This window comes from Melopsittacus undulatus, chromosome 6 (assembly GCF_012275295.1).
Source record: "Melopsittacus undulatus isolate bMelUnd1 chromosome 6, bMelUnd1.mat.Z, whole genome shotgun sequence".
Classification (NCBI taxonomy): Eukaryota; Metazoa; Chordata; class Aves; order Psittaciformes; family Psittaculidae; genus Melopsittacus; species Melopsittacus undulatus.
In genome coordinates, this window is record NC_047532.1 from 40,602,097 (window position 1) to 40,621,341 (window position 19,245).

General features: G+C 41.2%; 1 protein-coding gene across 1 annotated transcript in view; it reads left to right on the forward strand.

Annotated features, from left to right (window-relative positions):
* LOC101881642 (multiple epidermal growth factor-like domains protein 6) overlaps positions 1–19,245 on the forward strand; it is a 198,626-nt gene that overhangs the window by 129,871 nt on the left and 49,510 nt on the right. Inside the window, exons 7-10 of the mRNA XM_031047076.1 lie at positions 5,995–6,120; positions 10,079–10,201; positions 14,276–14,398; positions 17,235–17,372. Of these exons, the coding sequence (XP_030902936.1) occupies positions 5,995–6,120; positions 10,079–10,201; positions 14,276–14,398; positions 17,235–17,372 (510 nt within the window). The remainder of the gene's footprint in view (positions 1–5,994; positions 6,121–10,078; positions 10,202–14,275; positions 14,399–17,234; positions 17,373–19,245) is intronic.

Below are 19,245 nucleotides of genomic sequence, written 5' to 3' on the forward strand. Positions count from 1 at the left end.
CTTCTGGTTTTCAGAGAGTCTATGAAAGGAAGCAGCCCTACCTTTCATCTCTTCAGTCTTTGCTGTATGTTGAGGGGCTTTTTTATGTAAAACAGTAATGCAGAATTGTCTGCTTGAGTCTGTTTTGCATTTTATTTATTAGGTACAGTGAGAAGTATGGATGGGGTGGGCTGAAAACTCTCTCCAAGTATATGAATGAATGGTTGGCTTGCGCTAATCTTTTTAACTTGATCAGGGGGTGCCCATGCATGTGAATCTGAGTCATGAGCACTTTTCCTGACATTCTGCTCCTACTGTGGGCTGATAATTAGGGTGCTATAGATTTCTGAAAGTTCCTGGTTCCTATTGCGATCCTATGCCCTTTGATCTGTTCCTTTATCTACACTGGTCTTTAAAAGGTTGCACTGTCCCTGTATATCAGGGATACATCTTCATCTGCTGCGGTCCTGTTTGTAACATCTCCATTACAACCAATAACTAATTTCCCTTGCTCAGCCAGCAAAAGAGCCAGCAAAACCCCTGCTCTACTCCTCTGTGGCACACTCAAACAAAAGATAACATATGAAAGCCAGTAACAAAAGAAGTTGCAAACCAAACTGATTGCCTTTCTTTAAATCAGTTTTATATCTCCTGTATTGAAGATCTTCAGCTCATGAATGCTTGCTTTGGATGTGCTCCCCTTTCTGCCAACATTAAATGCAGAGCTTGGGCTGGCTGTAGGTTTTGGCAACTGCTCTGCTAATCCGAATGATGCTCGCAGTTGTACTGACAGACAACCTGTTCCAAGAAATAGGCATTAAAAAACAGTAGGGAGAGGGTGGATATGATCCCAAAGGCTGTACCTGAATTTGAAAAACAGGATGAAAAGCCACTGATTCACAGTATGGAGTTACCCCGTGTATGCTCGTGTAGATGAGAGCACCATGGAGCGTGGCATTTCATCCCATGACACAGTGCCCGTTTATGTGCTTCTGGAGGAATAAACCCTGTGTTTCTTAGGTTGGGCTTTGAGCACTGAAACAAGACACGTGGAGTTAATTCTGCATGTTGCTAAAAGCAATAATAAAATAAAATATGCCATCCTTGTGTTACATTTAAATCATTACTAAAGTCAAGTTGTTGAATTTTGTAAAAAGGATTATAATGTCCTGTCATTTGGGAAGAAGAAAATGTTATTTATTTAATTTTTTAAGGTTGATTTTAGGTAATACGAGAAGAGCAGTCAAGTCTGGTCAGCTCACATCTGCAGAATAAGTTCACTCACAGTTTGGTCATTGTTCTTGTACAAAGTCCCTTGGTTGTGATTAACGTCAGCCAAATATGTCATCAGTCATTTCTGGTATTATCACAGCAATAAATTTACTGATGCAGCTAGAACACAGGATGTACCAATGCTCAAGCTGTGGGAATAGCTTTTTTTGTTGAAAGAACTTGCTCTTTCAGGTTTAGTTCACCACATACAGAGATTTTCAGTGTTTTGGTCATTGCTTAACTGCAATTGAAAGTACTGTAAAGTCTCAATCTTTTTTTAACTATCTTAGCTGGATAAGGTGTGGGTAAGGAAACACTAGTGTGAGAGAAGAAATTAATGTAAAAGCAGAGCAGAGCATATTCAACTAGAAACACTAACAGTTTTCTGTGAATTAAAAGAGACAGAAATTCATATCTCTCTGATCAGGTCTGAGAAGGGAAGACCCAGAAGTGAAAGATATCCTGAGTTGTGTTACTCCTCCTGAATAGTCTCATTTTTGGCTGTGGGGAGAGGGAATTTTATGCAGAAAAGGACTAAAGTGGCTTTAGGGAAAAAGAGCAAGATAACTGAATGAACACAAAAAGTAGGCAGTACAACAAATTAATTTACCTGTGTAATGTGTAGAACCTTCTGTGGGCATAGAGTAGTAAGGTTTTGTCCTGGCACAAATAATCAAAAGCTCAGTTTGGAGTTGTCCTAGCCGTGAACATTATCAGAAAACAAGTTTTCACTTCACAAATTTGTTCACAAGAAGTTATTAAATACACTTAATACATGGTCAGTTCTTTTTTCAGTATCACAGAAATTATCAAGGAGAAACAGAAATAAATCCTAAAATGAGAGATGGGAGTAGGTTTCAGAGAGAGTGCTATCATAAAATGGATACTGAGTGGAGGATATTGAGTTCTGTTTCAGGTTTAGACAAGACACCAAAATAAATGTATATAATAAGCTCTCATGCACTGAAGCACAAGACAGTTACTAACTGATGAGGACAGAGAAGCTTTCATATAAACCAGTAATCCAGGAGTGCCTAGCCTCAGGATTTGGACACTAACTGCTGACCATTGGGGATGGAGAGTTTGCTTTTTCCTGCTGCACCAGTTCATACATTCAATTTTGAGCACTCATCTGATCAAGAAGTAAACCCAATAATCACAGAGTCATAGAATGGTTTGGGTTGGAAGGGACCTTAAAGATCATGTACTTCCAACCCCCCTGCCATGGGCAGGGACACCTTGCACTAAATGAGGTTGCTCAAAGCCCTGTGCAGCCTGGCCTGGGCAACTTGTGCCAGTGCCTCAGCACCCTCACAGTAAAGAACTTCCTCTTAATATCTTATCTAAACCTCCCCTCTTTCAAAGTCATTCCCCCTTGTCCTATCCCTACAGGCCCTCGCAAAAAGTCCCTCTGCAGCTTTCTTGTAGGCCCCCTTTAGGTATTGGCATTCTGACCTTGTGCAGCTAAGCAGAGCATTGAATGTTTCAAATGGGGCTTGCATTAGCAATTATATTTCTTCTGTGGATACTTTAGACGATGTAATGATCTCTCCCACGTACTAAAAATGAAAAGGGACTACGTTCTGGAGATGAACTGTTTATGGAAGGTGATTACCTCAGCTGCAGAAATAAGAAACAAACATCCCTCCAGACAGACTTTTCAGATGAACCCAGCCCAGACTTCTGTTATATTCATTCCTTCCACAGTGTCTTTTTCTTCTTGGCAACCCTGTGTTTCTGGGACCAAAAGTGCCAAAATCACTTGAGGGAAAGCAGATTTTGCAGCCTAGATGGCTTGGATGGCTCTCATACATAAGGAAGTGGGTCTATCTTCTTGTGAGATACTCAGCCTACATCTGAGTCAAAAAAGAGTAAAAAACCTGGGATAAGCTCTCTTGTGTAATTGCATGGAAGTTTACTGAACTTCTGTCAAACTCTTCCCAGTGAGTCCAGTCCTCTTACAATGTCATCACAGTATGTTTGGGATCCTGACTGCTGGTGATACACACCTTCACTGCTTGTATGAGCCTCAAAATACATGGTCTGAAGTTTGTTGTTTGTCATTCCTCCTGCTCTCATTAGAAACTTCTGCCCACACGCTAAGGCAAACAACCTCTAAAATGGGTTCCCTTGTTCAATGATAAGTAGTATGTGAAAGTAAGTTACTGTCATCTTGAATCCTTAGATTATCTCTGATACTATGTGGCATGTCAGAATCCCATCTTTTTCAATGCACCTTTTCTTCCTTAGCTTTTTTGGCCCCACAAATTTTGATCAATATTGAATTCACATTTAGATACATGTGCCAGACTGAATGTTCACTACAAATTAGGTAATTAAAATAGCTAGAGGTTACACTGTCCTCTTTTTTTGCCTTGTTTTTAGTGCCTTGATTATGTTAACGTAATAAATTTAATTTCAATAAAGTTTAACTGAACGGTGTCTGGAAGGCAGAAACTCAGAGGGAGTACATGTTTATTGTAGTATTGGGCTGTGGTTTTAGACTGATGTAAATTCATTGTCTTCACTGAAATTTATTCTTTTTGAAACTCCTAGAAGTGAAAGCAGAACAGAGTTTTAAGACCCCCATTCATCTCTGGTGCCACCATCTTTGGTGTCTGCCTTATGTAGAAAAGCTGTTGAGATGTGGGATTTTACAGAGACTTTTGCACACTAAGGCTTTTAACAGGAAGTAACAAGATATCACTATAAATCTACAACCTATGTTTTTCCACATAAGTGAAAGCACAGTATGTCTGGAGTTTTTTGAAACTGATAAGGTTAGGTTGAAGGTGATAGAAAACATAGGGTTGAAGAGACTGCATATTCTAACCCTGTGGTTGCTGTGTATCCATCTAGCTATGGCTTCATAGTCAGGTTTTCTGTGAAAATATGACTATTATAAAAAATAATGTGTTGAAAAATGTATATTTCTCTGGACTTGACAGCAGGGTGAGCTTTCTACTAAACTTCAAGAGTAAATCTTTGCAGGAGGGCATGCCGTATTTCTGCCTGAACTCCATGCAGGTGCCTTAGCCACAAGCCCCTTTACAGAAGGTGGAATTACATTCATGATATGCCGAGTCTCTCCTTTTTTCTGACCAAAGATGCATTGCTGGCACCAGACACCACAAGCACAATTCATCCTGTTCCTTCCCCAGTGGCTCTTATCATTCAGTCTGGCACCTCCTCTCACGTAGCACACGTGATGCCTTGGCAGCAGGCATGAAACCTGGCTGTGGCTGCTCTGGAGTAGTAACCCCTCCCTCCACAGCTGCTAGCAGAGCCCCATGCTGGGCCAGGCGGCACAGCCCCCTCAGTGCAAGCTCTCTGTGCAGGAATTTACACCCATTGCCTTCTGGCTTAGAAGCCTCCAAAATCCTCAGTACGACAGGTTGCTGCTTATTTCCCCTTACATCCAAATTGGCTTATGCCCAGAAAAGGGGGGAGAAAATGCACTTCTAAAAACTGAGATGCATATTCCATCACTTGGAGCTGATTTAAGGCAGTTTTCATCTTCTGAAATATTTTCATCTCATTTGAATATTCTTGCTGAAAACCAGGTCTTTGGAAACAAATGTGCAGCAAGCAGGCAGCTCAGAGTGTATTGGGTCTGCTGTCTCCCATGCAGAAATCAAGCTGCTTTCAACTGGGTGGGAGGTTTGCAAACACAGGTGAAGATCAGAAGCCAGGGTCAGGTCCTGTGTGCAGCAAGTGTCTTCTGGCTACTGCTGTGCATGCATCCATGATAATGTAAAAATTTGCTTTTCTTTGTGTATTTTTAACATACACTTTGCTTCCCACAGCAGCTTTTGTGGCTAATGTTTTCTTAATGCCTATTACATATAAATGAATTAATACGAATATTCCTAAAATAAATATCAAAGCTCTTGGCTAACTTCATTGGGTCCGGATTTTGATGCCTCTCGTGAAGAATCAAATAGTCTTTCCAGCTACTCACTGAGAACGTAATACATCCACTGATGTTAAAATACATACAGACGCAGTCCTGCACACACATATGTACAGCTGAACAACAGGTTCAGTTGATCTCTCTTATTTTTATATGCAGTGTGTGAATAGGTGTGGGTGTGTGATAATGTATTTTGGCAGAAGACTAAATGCTTCTCTAGAAGCCAGAGATACATGTTAAACAAAAAAGAGTTAATTTGCTTGGGTAAAAGAAGCAGCATCTTTAGAGATGTACTAAAGACCCTCTTGTTTCTTGTTGTGGTTTACTTTCTAACTCTGTCCTGTGGAGCTTGTGGCTCCTGTCATTTGCAGCTTCCTATGCATGAGGCTGAGGAAATCAAACTGAAAGACAGATTTTGTATGTATGTTTTTTTAAAAAAATAAATAAGAGCAAGGGCAGGAAAAAAAAACAACAACAACAACAACACAACAATGGGCCAGTAGGGACTTTGTTTTCCCTCCTTACCTCAGTGGAATCTCAAGTGCTTTGCTGCTGTCAGATCAAAAGGTGGCTGTACTTCAGTCAGCATTACAGCTCTTGGATCTCACCTGCCTCCCACTGGAATCACAGCTTTCACTGACATGGAACACTGTGTCAGGCAAGCACCCTGAATGCATGGGAAGGCAATCACGCAGGGGATGAGGACAGGTGCATTTATGAAAGCTGTTTGGTGATGTTTGTGTATTTTTACTGTCATTTATGTATTTAAAATAGGAAATAAGTTTCTTGGGTTGTTGACATGTGTTCCTTCAATGCTTCCTTGGCTCCAGCCATCAACTCCTGCAGTGTTAACAAGGGGGGCTGTGAGCAGGTTTGTGTTCAGCTCAGTGAAGACCACTATAAGTGCCAGTGCCAGCCGGGCTACCAGCTAAAGAGGGATGCCAGATCCTGTGAAGGTAAGTCGTGCACTACCTGCCTGGAGACACACATTAAAGGCAAATAAAAAGACCCCAGGATAGTGCTTCGGGTTGCTCTGTTCATTCATATTTCACCCTGCTTGCGAAAGGCAGTTCCAGGAATTGCTTATTAACAGAAATTTAAAATGACACATTTGAGGTGTGAAGTCCACATTGATTCACAATTTTGAACAAGATTTTGGCCTCATAGACCACTCACTCATTGTTGCACACTGACAATGATGACATAGGTTAGGAACTTGATCATGTTGTAATTCCAACATCTTATTACTCATGAAGTTGTATATCTAGTTGGCCTGTGTTTTATTCTACATAATTCCATAATGTGTTTTATTCTACATAAATTTTATCTGATTTTGGTTTATGTCTCTCCTAATCATAGTCTGATTAATTTATTCTCCCCTTCGGGTTTATAAGCAAACACTCTCACAAGCAGAACAGAAATGCTACCTTTGGGTTTGATTATTTGGGGAGGGGGGGGTTCTCACATGTATTCATCAGTTTTTAAGGCAACTCCTCCCCTTCCCCAACATAGGTGCATGCACATAGTACCCTTGAATATGCCAGAGTAAGATAGGGCCAAATACATGGGTATACTGCACTAAAATTCCTGTCACAAAACCGTTTCCATATGACTTCTTTTCTGCTTGGAGATTTCATGTATAAAGTGTAAGTAAATCCTGCTGTTCAGTTTGAGCACTTGGCCTTCAGTTTTGGCCTCCCCAGGTCCTGCCCTCCACAGGGCACCCACAACCAGCTCACCTCTCCATCTTCCATGGGATGGCTGCGCTTTGTCCCCAGGATTGCCAGAAAGAGTCAGAAAAGGGGAGTTTTGGCTAGGGGAAAGGGCATATGAGACCTTCTTCCACTGTTCTCCAGTCTATTTCCAGACCTCTCATGATTCGTCTGTGCCTCTGGCACTTGAGTTGTCCTTGGCCAAGCCAGCTGGACATGCAGACCCCTGCATAAAACTTTGTAGTGTTTTGGTTTTTTTTTATGGTGGTGTGATGGGGCAGAGGTTGGATTGGCAGGGTCTGAGTGTAGCGATGCCTGGTTGGGTTACCCAGGCAGTCATGGAGCTGTTCAAACCTCAATGTGCCACTTAAAGCTCTATCTCAGCTGTTAGTGACTGGTTCAGCTCAGCAGCAGAACAAGCAGGTTCATTCCCCTAGTTGGTGAGGTTCTGCCACCACGCAGGCAACTGTGGCCATTGGCTTCCTCACATCATGAAGCTAATGAGGGTCAGACACCCACCAAAGGCAGCAGTTCATCACCAGCCAGTAACTACTGAACAGCGGCTAAGGGGCAAGGTCAGCTTTATCTGCAGGTGAGACCTCTGGAGTTCACGTCTCTACCTGGTTACCTGTGTTCAGAATGGTATAAATCAAAATAGCACAGCCTCTCTGGGATGACAGTTGTGCTTAGAGGAAGGAGAATCTGTCTCACAAGGGGATCTCAGCTGGCAAAATGAAGATTGAGTAGGATGCATTCTGCCATAAATACCTTAGTAAATAAACACCTGGAAAAGAAAAATGATAGTTAAGCCAATGGACAAGATTATTACAGGAACAAATGAGCATAAAGTGGCCATGAATACAGTTGGGTTGGCAATTAGAGATGTTGTAAGTAGAAAAGGTGACAGGAGGTGAGCTTTGCTGATTTTACTTTCCAAGCAGAAAGGATGGCTGCTGTAGCACTGGTTGCACAGCACTAGAGAAACTAGTGTCATGAGGGTGTTTCCTGCAGCAGGTGTATCTGTGGTGCATGTGTGGAGTCATCCCTGCTGACTGCTTGGGGGTTAATACCTCACCCCATAGCGCTGAAAAGCTGCACAGAAACATCCAAGCCTAGCAGGGTAGTGCCGCTTTCAGCATGGAGGCAAACTGACCTGGAACACGTAGGAAATTAAACCATTCCATTAAATTTTTTTGCCATAGTGTTTAACAGCTTGGAATAGGGATTTGTAGGATGCAGTCTGTTATCTGCTAAAGCTGTTAAGTCAATAGGAGCCAAATGTGTAGGAAAAATAACTCTAATGAGTTATTTTTAGTTTTTCCTGAAACCTGCTTATAACAGGAAGGAACAGATATGTCAGTGGAAAACCAGTCAATCAGTGGTTGCCTTATGTCCTGAAGATCTTTCCTTTACAATCTTTTATCTTGTCTAAGGACTTCCAAGGCTGCTATCTTTATTCAAATTACTGTGTTGTGCTAACATCTACCCTATAATTTGTTGTTTGTTTGTTGTCATGTCACACAGTATTACAAGTTTACTCTGGTGCTATAATCATTCTCAAATTAAAGCTTTAGATGCTCTGAAAACCATTGTAAAATGCAGGTTTAACAGATGCTGTTTGCTAGTAATTTCATTTAGTTTAACCAAATAGAAAAAAAAACAGCAAATAACTCAGTATTTTATATCAGCAAGGAATGAGTTCTTTCTTGAAGCTGAATCTTTTGTAGACCACAAATTGTCAAACTGTAGATCTGAGCTGTCGATGTTGAAAGTGTCATGTAGAATGCAGTGCTGCTGTCCCTTGGAAAAATATCTGCAAACTATTGTGGTGAAAATCCAACAGAAAATTTCAGTTCTACATACTTAACAGTGATTTTTTTATTTATTCATAATTCTCTGATGGCAAACTCAGCCTGCAAACTTGAATTGTTACGTTCTTGAGATGGCAGAGGTTAAACAAGGGGATTTAAAGATGTTCTAGGACAATATTCTTCTTTGCCAAATGATGGCGGGAAATGCCACTGACTCCACAGAAAAGTGCAAATTGGAGGAAATGAAAAAGAAAATTAAAAAAATAAAAACGAGAACAGCTTCAACCCTTTGCCATGGTTACTGAAACCCTGACAGCACTGCCAGTGCTTTGAACTGATATTAACTTTCTTCCTCATGCCTTGATAAAAGTTGGCTTGTACAGAGCTTGAGATGGCTGGTGAAGGAGTTTTCAGGTTAGAGGCGAGTGGGAAATACTGGACAAATGTCTTAAATCAGACAATGCTAAAATTGATTAAGAACTTTTGAAAAGCTTTATTTGAAGCTAAGCAGAACTCTAGAGGACACATTTTCAAAGGTGTCCTCCAAATTTATCTATGTGATGTTAATCATCAGTGTGTTAGTGTAACTAGTACTCCAAACTGAAACCTCAACCTTGTACAGAATATCAGATTTTGGTATGAAAACTCTGGCTCTTAAATTAGACCTGCCCAAATAGTCCCAGTTAGGTCTCTTTTACTGTGTGCAAAGTCTTTATTTGAGCAGATACATCAGAATTGTTTCCATCAGGTACATATTCCAGAAATAAACCCATAAAACACAGTGAAATCTCTGAGGTGGAGACTTCTATAAGCACTTTATAAATGTGTTGCTAAGTACTTGCCACTTAGAGCGGCTTATCCTTGAAATGGTATGGTTTTGTTCAAGAAAATCTTGATGTATAACAGGAATGACATAAGTTTTTAGACTGAAGGAGGTCTTCTGTGGCTCTTCAGCATTTATTTCCTCTAGAGACTTTTAAATACACACTGTTCTGTGGCAAACTCCACAGCTGTGTGTGTTTATGGGTTCACACACATTGGAATGCTAATTGCTGTTGTTTAGGGCAACTATTGAAATCTGCTCAGTTACAGCAAAATAAGAATAAAATGTACTTATCTTGTCCTACTTTCAAGGTGTAACACAAGCCCAGCTTCCCACTGTGTAAAGCATTGTTGCTGCTCTTGAAAAATGCTGTCCAGCAACAGAGAAAACAGTGTTCAGAAAAACAATGGCTTTACTATACACCAAATTCTGTCAAATGTTTTTTTTTTCCAATCTAATCTCTTGCAGCTACAGTAATCTTTGTTGTTAGTTATAACAGTGGCAGGTAAGATCATTTTCAGACAAAACCATGACCTTTAAGTTGACAGTGTGTTCTAATTGGTTTCAGTGATAGACCCCTGCACAACTGGGAATGGAGGATGCTCACAAATCTGTCAAAATGAGAGAGGAGCTGCAAAGTGCGAGTGTCATGCAGGGTATTATCTTTCTGCAGACGAAACATCCTGTTTAGGTAAGAAACGGTGGACTATTTATTGGGAAGAAAGATACTAATACGCACTCTGGTTTGCTGAGCTTTGAATGGAAAAGAATATATTATACAAATATATGTTTGCATTTTGAAATGGTGTTTCTTTCTGTGGTATTGAAGTCACACAATAATATTGAAGAACCATTTTATTAATGAAAATTACTCTGTGATCTCTTAAACCCTGCTTTCTAGTAACTGGATTTGTAGATGCTGTAGTGTCATTCCTGTAGGGTCCCTTTAAAATAATGCCTCAGATACAGCTCCTGGAAAATTGGTTCAAGTTAGCTCTGAACCAGGTCACTGAAAATCTATTTAGAATTCAGAGGGCTTTTTAGCTGGAGAACTGTTTCCGTATTAATAGACAAAATACTGTTAAGGCAAATTATGAAGTGTAAGATTTCCAAAGAAAGGTGCTTAAAAACCTGAATTCTAAAGTCTTGTATTTAGTCTGAGATTTTTCAAAAGGATTTAAAGCATTTTTGAGCTGAAATGTGGAACAATTAGCTATCAAAATACCTGATTTTCTTTCAATATGATACTTGGAAGCTAGATTATCAGTTTTATGAAGGAAAAAGAAATTGTGGACTTCATGGTGCACAGATGTTTAACAGCCTTGTCAGGATCAGGGTATGTATTTGGACACCAATTATGAACTCCTCTGAAAACTTGGTCAAGATTTTGTCAGTGTTCAAATTGTTGTCTTATGTGGTGCTGGGTGCTTTGCAAAATACTTCCTACCTTGAGCATTTTACTCAGTTGTCTCTAAGCTATTCTGTGAGTAGCATTGCACAGCCCAGTGATTATTCTCTCTTACTGCGTTTACTCATGAGTAAGGTTACTAAAAAAGCAGAGTATTTTAAAGCAGTGTAGACACTTCACTGACGATTAATAGATGGAAACAGCAGTGGGCTTAATAGTAGGGTCAGCATGTTATTCATTTTATCTCAGATACACGTTGACAATTCCATTAATTTATGTATAAACTAGCACCCTAGGAAACTTCTAGTGTTACATATTGGAATAAATCTCCTTCCCACCTTCATGGCAACAGTCTTTTGAATTGCTAGACATCATGTCATAGAATCATAGAATCATAGAACAGTTAGTATTGGAAAGGACCTCAAGATCATCTAGTTCCAACCCCCCTGCCATGGGCAGGGACACCTCACACTAAACCATATCACTCAAGGCTTCATCCAACCTGGTCTTGAACACTGCCAGGGATGGAGCATTCACAACCTCCCTGGGCAACACATTCCAGTACCTCACCACCCTAACAGGAAAGAATTTCTTCCTTCTATCCAGTCTAAACCCCTGCTGTTTAAGTTTCAACCCGTTACCCCTTGTCCTATCACTACAGTCCCTAATGAACAGTCCCTCCCCAGCATCCCTGTAGGCCCCCTTCAGATACTGGAAGGCTGCTATGAGGTCTCCATGCTGAACAGCTCCAACTTTCTCAGCCTGACTTCATAGGGGAGGTGCTCCAGTCCCCTGATCATCCTTGTGGCCCTCCTCTGGACTTGTTCTAACAGTACCATGTCCTTTCTATGTTGAGGACACCAAAACTGCACACAATACTCCAAGTGAGGTCTCACAAGAGCAGAGTAGAGGGGCAGGATCACCTCCTTTGACCTGCTGGTCATGCTCCTCTTGATGCAGCCCAGGATACGGTTGGGTTTCTGGGCTGTGAATGCACACTGCTGGTTCATGTTCATTTTCTCATTGACCAACACCCCCAAGTCCTTCTCCGCAGGACTACCATGAATTTCCTTTTTGCCCAACCTGTAGCTGTGCCTGGGATTGCTCCCACCCAGGTGTAGGACCTTGCACTTGGCATGGTTAAACTTCATGAGGTTGGCATCAGCCCACCTCACAAGTGTGTCAAGGTCCCTCTGAATGGCATTCCTTCCCTCTAGCGTATCAACAGAACCACACAGCTTGGTGTCATCGGCAAACTTGCTGAGGGCACACTCAATTCCATTGTCCATGTCAGCGACAAAAATATTAAACAAGACCGGTCCCCACACTGATCCCTGAGGGTCACCACTCATTACTGGTCTCCAACCGGACATTGAACCGTTGACCACAACTCTTTGAGTGCGACCATCCAGCCAGTTCTTTATCCACTGAGTGGTCCACCTATCAAATTGATGTCTCTCCAATTTAGAGACAAGGATGTCATGTGGGACAGTGTCGAACGCTTTGCACAAGTCCAGGTAGATGACGTCAACTGCTCCACCCCTGTCCATCACTTTTGTAGCCCCGTCATAGAAGGCCACCAAATTGGTCAGGCAGGATTTTCCCTTAGTGAAGCCATGCTGGCTGTCACCAAGCACCTTGTTGTTTTTCATGTGCCCTAGCATGCCTTCCAGGAGAATCTGCTCCCAGATTTTGCCAGGCACAGAGGTGAGACTGTCTGTAATTCCCTGGGTCATCCATTTTCCCCTTCTTGAAAATGGGGGTTATATTTCCCTTTTTCCAGTCATCAGGAACTTCATGTGTCTGCCATGATTTTTCAAATATGATGGCCAGTGGCTTTGCAACTTCATTAGGGTTGATGCAATTATTGTTTTTTTCTTCCAGATATTATTCAATGTCTTTTTCAAAATTCAAGCTAGTATTAGGACGAGACAGAGGGCAACTAAAGTGTCATACTTTAGCTCTTAGCTGTATTTAAAAGATAGGAAGAAATGGTCAGAATGGTGACTGTGTTTCAGTTTTCCAACTTCTTACTATTTGAAAAAGCAGAAAAAGAGAAAAGCACATTTACAGAATTTGCCAACATGGTCTACTTGCAAATGACAATTACAGAAAAAGGAGAGAGACCCCATTTTAGTCTAAACAGCAGCTATACTCACATGGCTGCTTCAGAGAAACTGTCATTTATCCTGAAATTTTCATGAGTTGGTGTGTTGTGTTTGCACTGCCTGAGGCCTCTTTTTGCAAGCAGGCTGATTGCATTTGTAAAGCTACTTGTGTTCAAGTACAAGGGGCCATGACAATGGCACTGGTTACAGCATATGCGAAGGAAAAATATCAAACCTGTTAGAAAGTGGTTTGCTATGGTAAAAGGTGAGGAGCTGCACACCAGACTGTTCTCTCCTGTGTGTGAGACACAGACCCAGGATCGGTGCAATGAATAATTTGTATTTTGCAAGCAAAATATCAAAACAACAGAAGGAACAGGAGGTGGGTTAGGGGTTTGCTATGTGCAAGATAATGTCGGCCTTTGCACAGAGGTTAATGTTGTCTGCAGCTGTGCTCCACAGCAGCAGCATTTAGTGTAAGTTTTTGCTTTGCTTTTTTTCTTTTTTTTTTCCCCAATAATTATTCTGTATGAGTAGTTTTATGCTCCACTGAGATTTTAGGAAAATGGATGCCTTCAGTGGCATTTAACTCCAAAATACAAACTAGTGAGTATAAAGCTCAGAAGGGCTTTGACAGCCTTAAGAGAAAGCTGGGCGAAGAACCATCTCTCCATCCACAGTTCCTCACCTTTTTTCTTTACTTATAGGTGTGGTGAAACTCTACTGGTTAGAGTAGATGCTTCCCAGCTGGACTTTTGTAGGAGCATCATTCAGGGATGTGACGGAGATCTATCTCCATTGTACTTGCTGAAACCCAGCCACTACTCAATCCAAATCATTTGTCATTCAGGAAATAATCAGCTATTTCCTGTTCCATTATTTTAAATATGGTAGTTTTGAAGACAGTGATAATTTTAGGGTAGTGGGAGGTAGGACTTTCTTCTGAATTCTTCATGTGACTTATTTGGCCATTGTTTTCTTTACAGGAATAATAAGTTGCTTTGGCTGACACTGTAAATATAATGCTTGATATTGTAAATATTCACACTGAATGGTTCAAGGTCAATGGTGTTTGGAAAAAAAGGTTGTTTTGTAGAGCAATGTTTAATTCAGTGTTCCTGGATTCATCAGATGCTGTCATTTGTATACTAACATCACGATGTGCTTTTCAGCCATGTACACATAGAGAAATACTTTTTTTTACTTTAATATCCAAATGAATGTCTTTACCTTTCTTTGTGCTTCATAGACATTGATGAGTGTGCAGAAGGAAGAGCCAGGTGTGCTCATCGTTGTGTGAACAGTCTGGGATCCTTCACCTGTGTCTGTAATCCAGGCTTTGAGCTGGGGGCTGATGGAAAGCAGTGCTACCGTAAGTGACACTTTTGCAATTATGCATTTCAGGCATTCTTATCTGCAAACTGCTATACTTCATTTTTAATTCAGTTGGATTAGCACTCCCAGCAACATAAATATATGCAAAAGCTCAAGCTTAATACCATTTTCTCCATCTTCTGCTACTGCTGGTTTTGCAGGTTGATATTCCTAAGCCTGTGTTCACAGACCTTAATTACTGCATTTCAAAGAACAAATAGCCATGTTGGTTTATCTTCTGAGACTGGTGAATTCTATTGTAGAACTACTAAAATATTGCTCTTCTGTGAAATGCATTCATTCCTGCCCTCTGCCTCCCAATTTTATTATATGCCACATCTGAGGCAAGAAGAAAACATGATGTTCTGCTCCTGTCTTTATCTCTCTAAGTTTACTTATGTTTCTTCTGAGATTATTGACACTATTAAGTAGATGCCTTAAAAAAAGGAAAAAAAACCAAGGGTTTGGATGCAAAAAAATATTTGAACAACTGATATTTCCCAAACTAAAATGATGCTGAGCTCTGTTGTCTTCCCTCACATGCTTATCTCTTGCCAGCAGGGTTTCTTAATCAACATCACTTTTTTTGAGGAGGGGACTGAGTTCCAGCACTATTAGTTGATAGGTGATCCCTAGGCTGTCCTTGAGGGCAAATTTAGATTAATAAAGGAGATGATCTGGAAAAATTTGTGTTATTATGGACATAACATAAGCTCACTGGAATGCACACAAAAGCATGATCTGTTCTAACAAAGAGGTAGGCAAAGATCATTCAATGTAATAATACTGTGCAAGAGCTTTCAGCAGAATTTCCTGAGGAAAATATGCTGCATGCCAGAGAATGAATGCTTTCTTTAAGAATGTGTGTGTAAGAAATACTTATTAAGGATGAAATTCAGTTTCAAAGCATTAACATACATTAAAAACAAAAAACAATTATGTGAGAGATATCTTGGAGAATTATTTCATAGGGGGAACTGTGAATAGTGCAGTGGCAAAGGAAATGCAATTAGTATATAGCTATGAAATTATCTATTATCTTGGGATAAAAAAAAGTGCTTTAGACCACTTAGATTTTATTGTGATTTTTCTGATAATGTATTTTCTTCATGTTCTGCAGATCTAAGGGGATGGTGATTCTCTGTGCCTTATGTACAATATTATAAAGGAAAAAAAAATAAAAATAAAAGCATTCTGCATCTATTCATGATCAGGGTTATCCCAGTGCTTGAGAAATTTAGAATCTTTGTTTATTCTTTCATTTCCCCAGTGTTAGGGGGAAGAGCTATTATTCTATTTTTGCTGATGAAGAACTGAGACAAAGTAAATGATGAAGACAGTGTATAAAGTCAGATTCTGCATTTGATTGCTGGGTTTCCTAAATCCCAGCTTGACACAAGGGACAGGAGACTAGGTTTCTTCACCCTGCTGCAAATAATCATACTATACACAAGATGTAGCCTTCAATATATGTTCTGCTAATTTATATCCTCTTCCAGCTAGACTTACATTTCGGCAGGCAGATTGCTCCCTGAGGGCACAAAAAGCATAGGAGTAGAGCCTCCAACACAGATGTGTCCTTGAGCCACAGCAGTGGGGAAATGCCATCCTTCTGCACCAAATCTGATGGCCTCAGCTCTGAGCTGGAGTGTTTCTGGAAGTATGGTGGCTCCTTTAAAGACGGTGTTTCTCAGTTCTCCTGCATATTATGGGAAATTAATTCCTTTCTACATAGTTATGTAATGAGACAATCTGTGTAATTCTTCAGGAGAAAATTTAGAACTGAGCTTACAGTTAATTTTCATCCTGAAGAAATCATCCAATGAAGTACCTGGGTGGGACTGAGGTGGCCTTTTCTATCCGAGGACTTCCACTGGACCTGGCCAAAATGTTGTAAATACTCTCCAGCATAACCCAGTGCAGAAAAATGGGGATGGTCCATCAGGGTGAGGAGGGGTGGCAACAGTATCGGGCCACCACACTGTCTTAATTATGGGCAAAGTCCCAGCAGCGAAATTGCCATGTGTCCTGTTTAAGGGACATAAAATCATAGAATAGTTAGGGTTGGAAAGGACTTTAAGATCATCTAGTTCCAACCCCCCTGCCATGGGTAGGGATACCTTACACTAAACCATGTCATCCAAGGCTCTGTCCAACCTGGCATTGAACACTGCCAGGGATGGAGCATTCACAACTTCCTTGGGCAACCCATTCCAGTGCCTCACCACCCTCAAATTAAAGAACTTCTTCCTTATATTAACCTTAGATCCAACAGTCAAAACCTGTGGAATCTTCTGCTTTGTGGTTAGGTGTCAGACTTGCCACCTGGTGGCTTTGTGTCACACAGCACTCTGCTGTTAAAGTTTTAAGACATTTGTGTTTGGTGGATGTCTCAGAACCCAGCTCTTTCCCATTCGCTTACAACACTAAAAGTTACTTATTGGAAAGCATAAGCAGTGTGGGTTGAGATGGACCACCTGGGTTCCTCAGATGGTTCCTTTTGTCATTTGAGGCAAGGGCAGAACTTGCTATTGCATTCAAACAAAGCATAAATCTCAGGAAACCTTGTCTCCTGTTGTAGGCAGACTGCTGAAACAGTGAACCAGCTTCACATTACCAAAGTCAAGAGCATATACTGTTATGACACAAAGAGACAAATACCCAGAGTTCAGTGGCTCCAAAACATACTTTTTTTGTGGTGTGAGTGGGAGTTCAGTTTATATTTCCTGCTACAGCAGTCAGCTTATGGATGCTTTTTTACAGAAAGCTTACTCTCCAGTGACTCTCGCCCTGTGACTGCTTTTTAACATCATTTTGATTTATTTCTCTGCAAGGCATCGAAATGGAAATTGTCGATAGCTGCCAGGAAAACAATGGTGGCTGCTCTCACCACTGCAAGCACACGACTGCGGGGCCACGCTGCTCCTGTGATGATGGCTATCACCTCGATTTTGATGGCAAAACATGTGCAGGTAATTTCTGACAAATTCAGTGTTCCTGTGGGAGGAGGGAAGAGGTGCAGCAGGTCTCTCTGCAAGGGCAGCCTGCAGGAGAGCTGTCGCTCAAGGAAATTCCTTCCCATCTCCTTCCTTTCTTCTACAAGTTTTAATTAATACCATCCTCTGGTGCTTCCAAGCCACTGCTCCAGCTTGCCTCACTCTGCATGTTTGCTGGGAGTATTAATTAACATGGGGAAGGAGTTCTGCCTCCCAAATGGAAGATGACAATTTGGTGCATTGCCAGTTGCTGTGGCTATATCTCATTGTGTGCAGCTCAAACATCACTTGTCTGATTTTTTTGCCTTCCCTTCCTCAGCTGGTGGCTGGGAAGAGGTCACCTCTGGCTGGGAGAAGTAGCACTGCTGTTCTGAAGTGCTTCATGTGCAAACCCCACTTTGTGTTGTGGAAGTTGCTATATTTCTATCAGATTGGCTCAGTGATGAGATTGCACTTCAGACTGTGAGAAGTCTCACTTAGGAAGTGAAAGCAATAGTTAGATTTGTTTTCATTTCAAGAAAGAGCTTAAAAATTCATTCATGTTTTAAATAATTTTACGATGTGATTTTTATTTTTTTTGTTTACTCCTTTTGCTGTGCAAACTGTATCTTGTTCTGCTTCAGGTTTGCTGTCACTATACCATTAAAATTTTAAAGAATAGCCAAGAAGAAAGGGAGGAAAAAAAGAGAGCAGGTACCACACAGCAGTATAGTAAGATGTGAGGAGAGATACAGAGTGAGAGCACTGGTTAATGTGACAAGCATTACAGACAAGAAGAGCCTTGCAACAAAAAAGGCCAAGTGCAGGAGAGAGGAGGGAGGAGGGAAGCACTGAGGTCTGCAAGGGTGACCTGTGCTGGAGCTTAAAAAGCAGGTCAGGGAGGCAGATTTGGTCCCAGAGCCTTGCAGGGGTGGGATGGTTTATGCAGTGATGTTTGTGTACGGATGAGAGGAGGCAGAGCAGCCTCCTGCCTGTGCCCCAGCTCAGTGACCTGCTGATGAGGATTTCAGAGGGAAGCAGTTACTCTGGATGTGTCCAGGAGGGAAGTCAGAGCACAGGGGAAGGATTTGGCAAGGCTGAGGACATGGAAAGCTACTCTTAACAGCAAAAATATCCTTTTTGTAGGATGCACACTTCACATTCCTGCACAGACAAGGGCCTGTTGCTAGACCCCAGAGCAAGGCATTGTCTGATGTACTGCAGAGGAGCTTAGCTTGCAGCACTTCTGGAAAACACTCATGTGTTCAAATAACCTGCATTTATCATTTTCATGCTGACCTCTTCACCTCGATTGATTAATTACATTTTCTTCCTCCTCTTTCTCCTGTCGGTGTTTCCTAATAATGTTGGTACTTCTTCCAAGGTTAATTGAGACACTGACCTTTCCCATCTGCGGCTGCTCATCTGGGCAATGTTCAAATGCATTTTGCAGACTCAGCATTGACAAGGTGGCCCTTGAATGGCCACTGACCTGCTTAGCAGGCTGCAAGGGCTGGCATCACCTGAGAGCCTGCAGTGGAAAGATAACAGCTCGATTCTCCTGTCTCATCACCGGAATAGCGGTGTCAATTATACCAATTTCCAGATGGACACAGGGCAAGATAAGGCAATCGGCAATTAGTTATCAAAAACTACAAGTGCGCCTAGTAAGCTGCTGATGTCCAGCAAATGCTTTGTTGGATCAGAGCTTTGTTTCACTACCAGTTTGTTTTGAATAAGGTTGAATGTAAAAAAGTACAAATGGTTAAATGTAGATTACTGTTAAATAGATGGTATTTGTGAGCTGGTGAGACCTAATCGTTGTTTTGTAAATCATCTCGTGGAAGCTAAGACTTGAAGAAAAGGTACC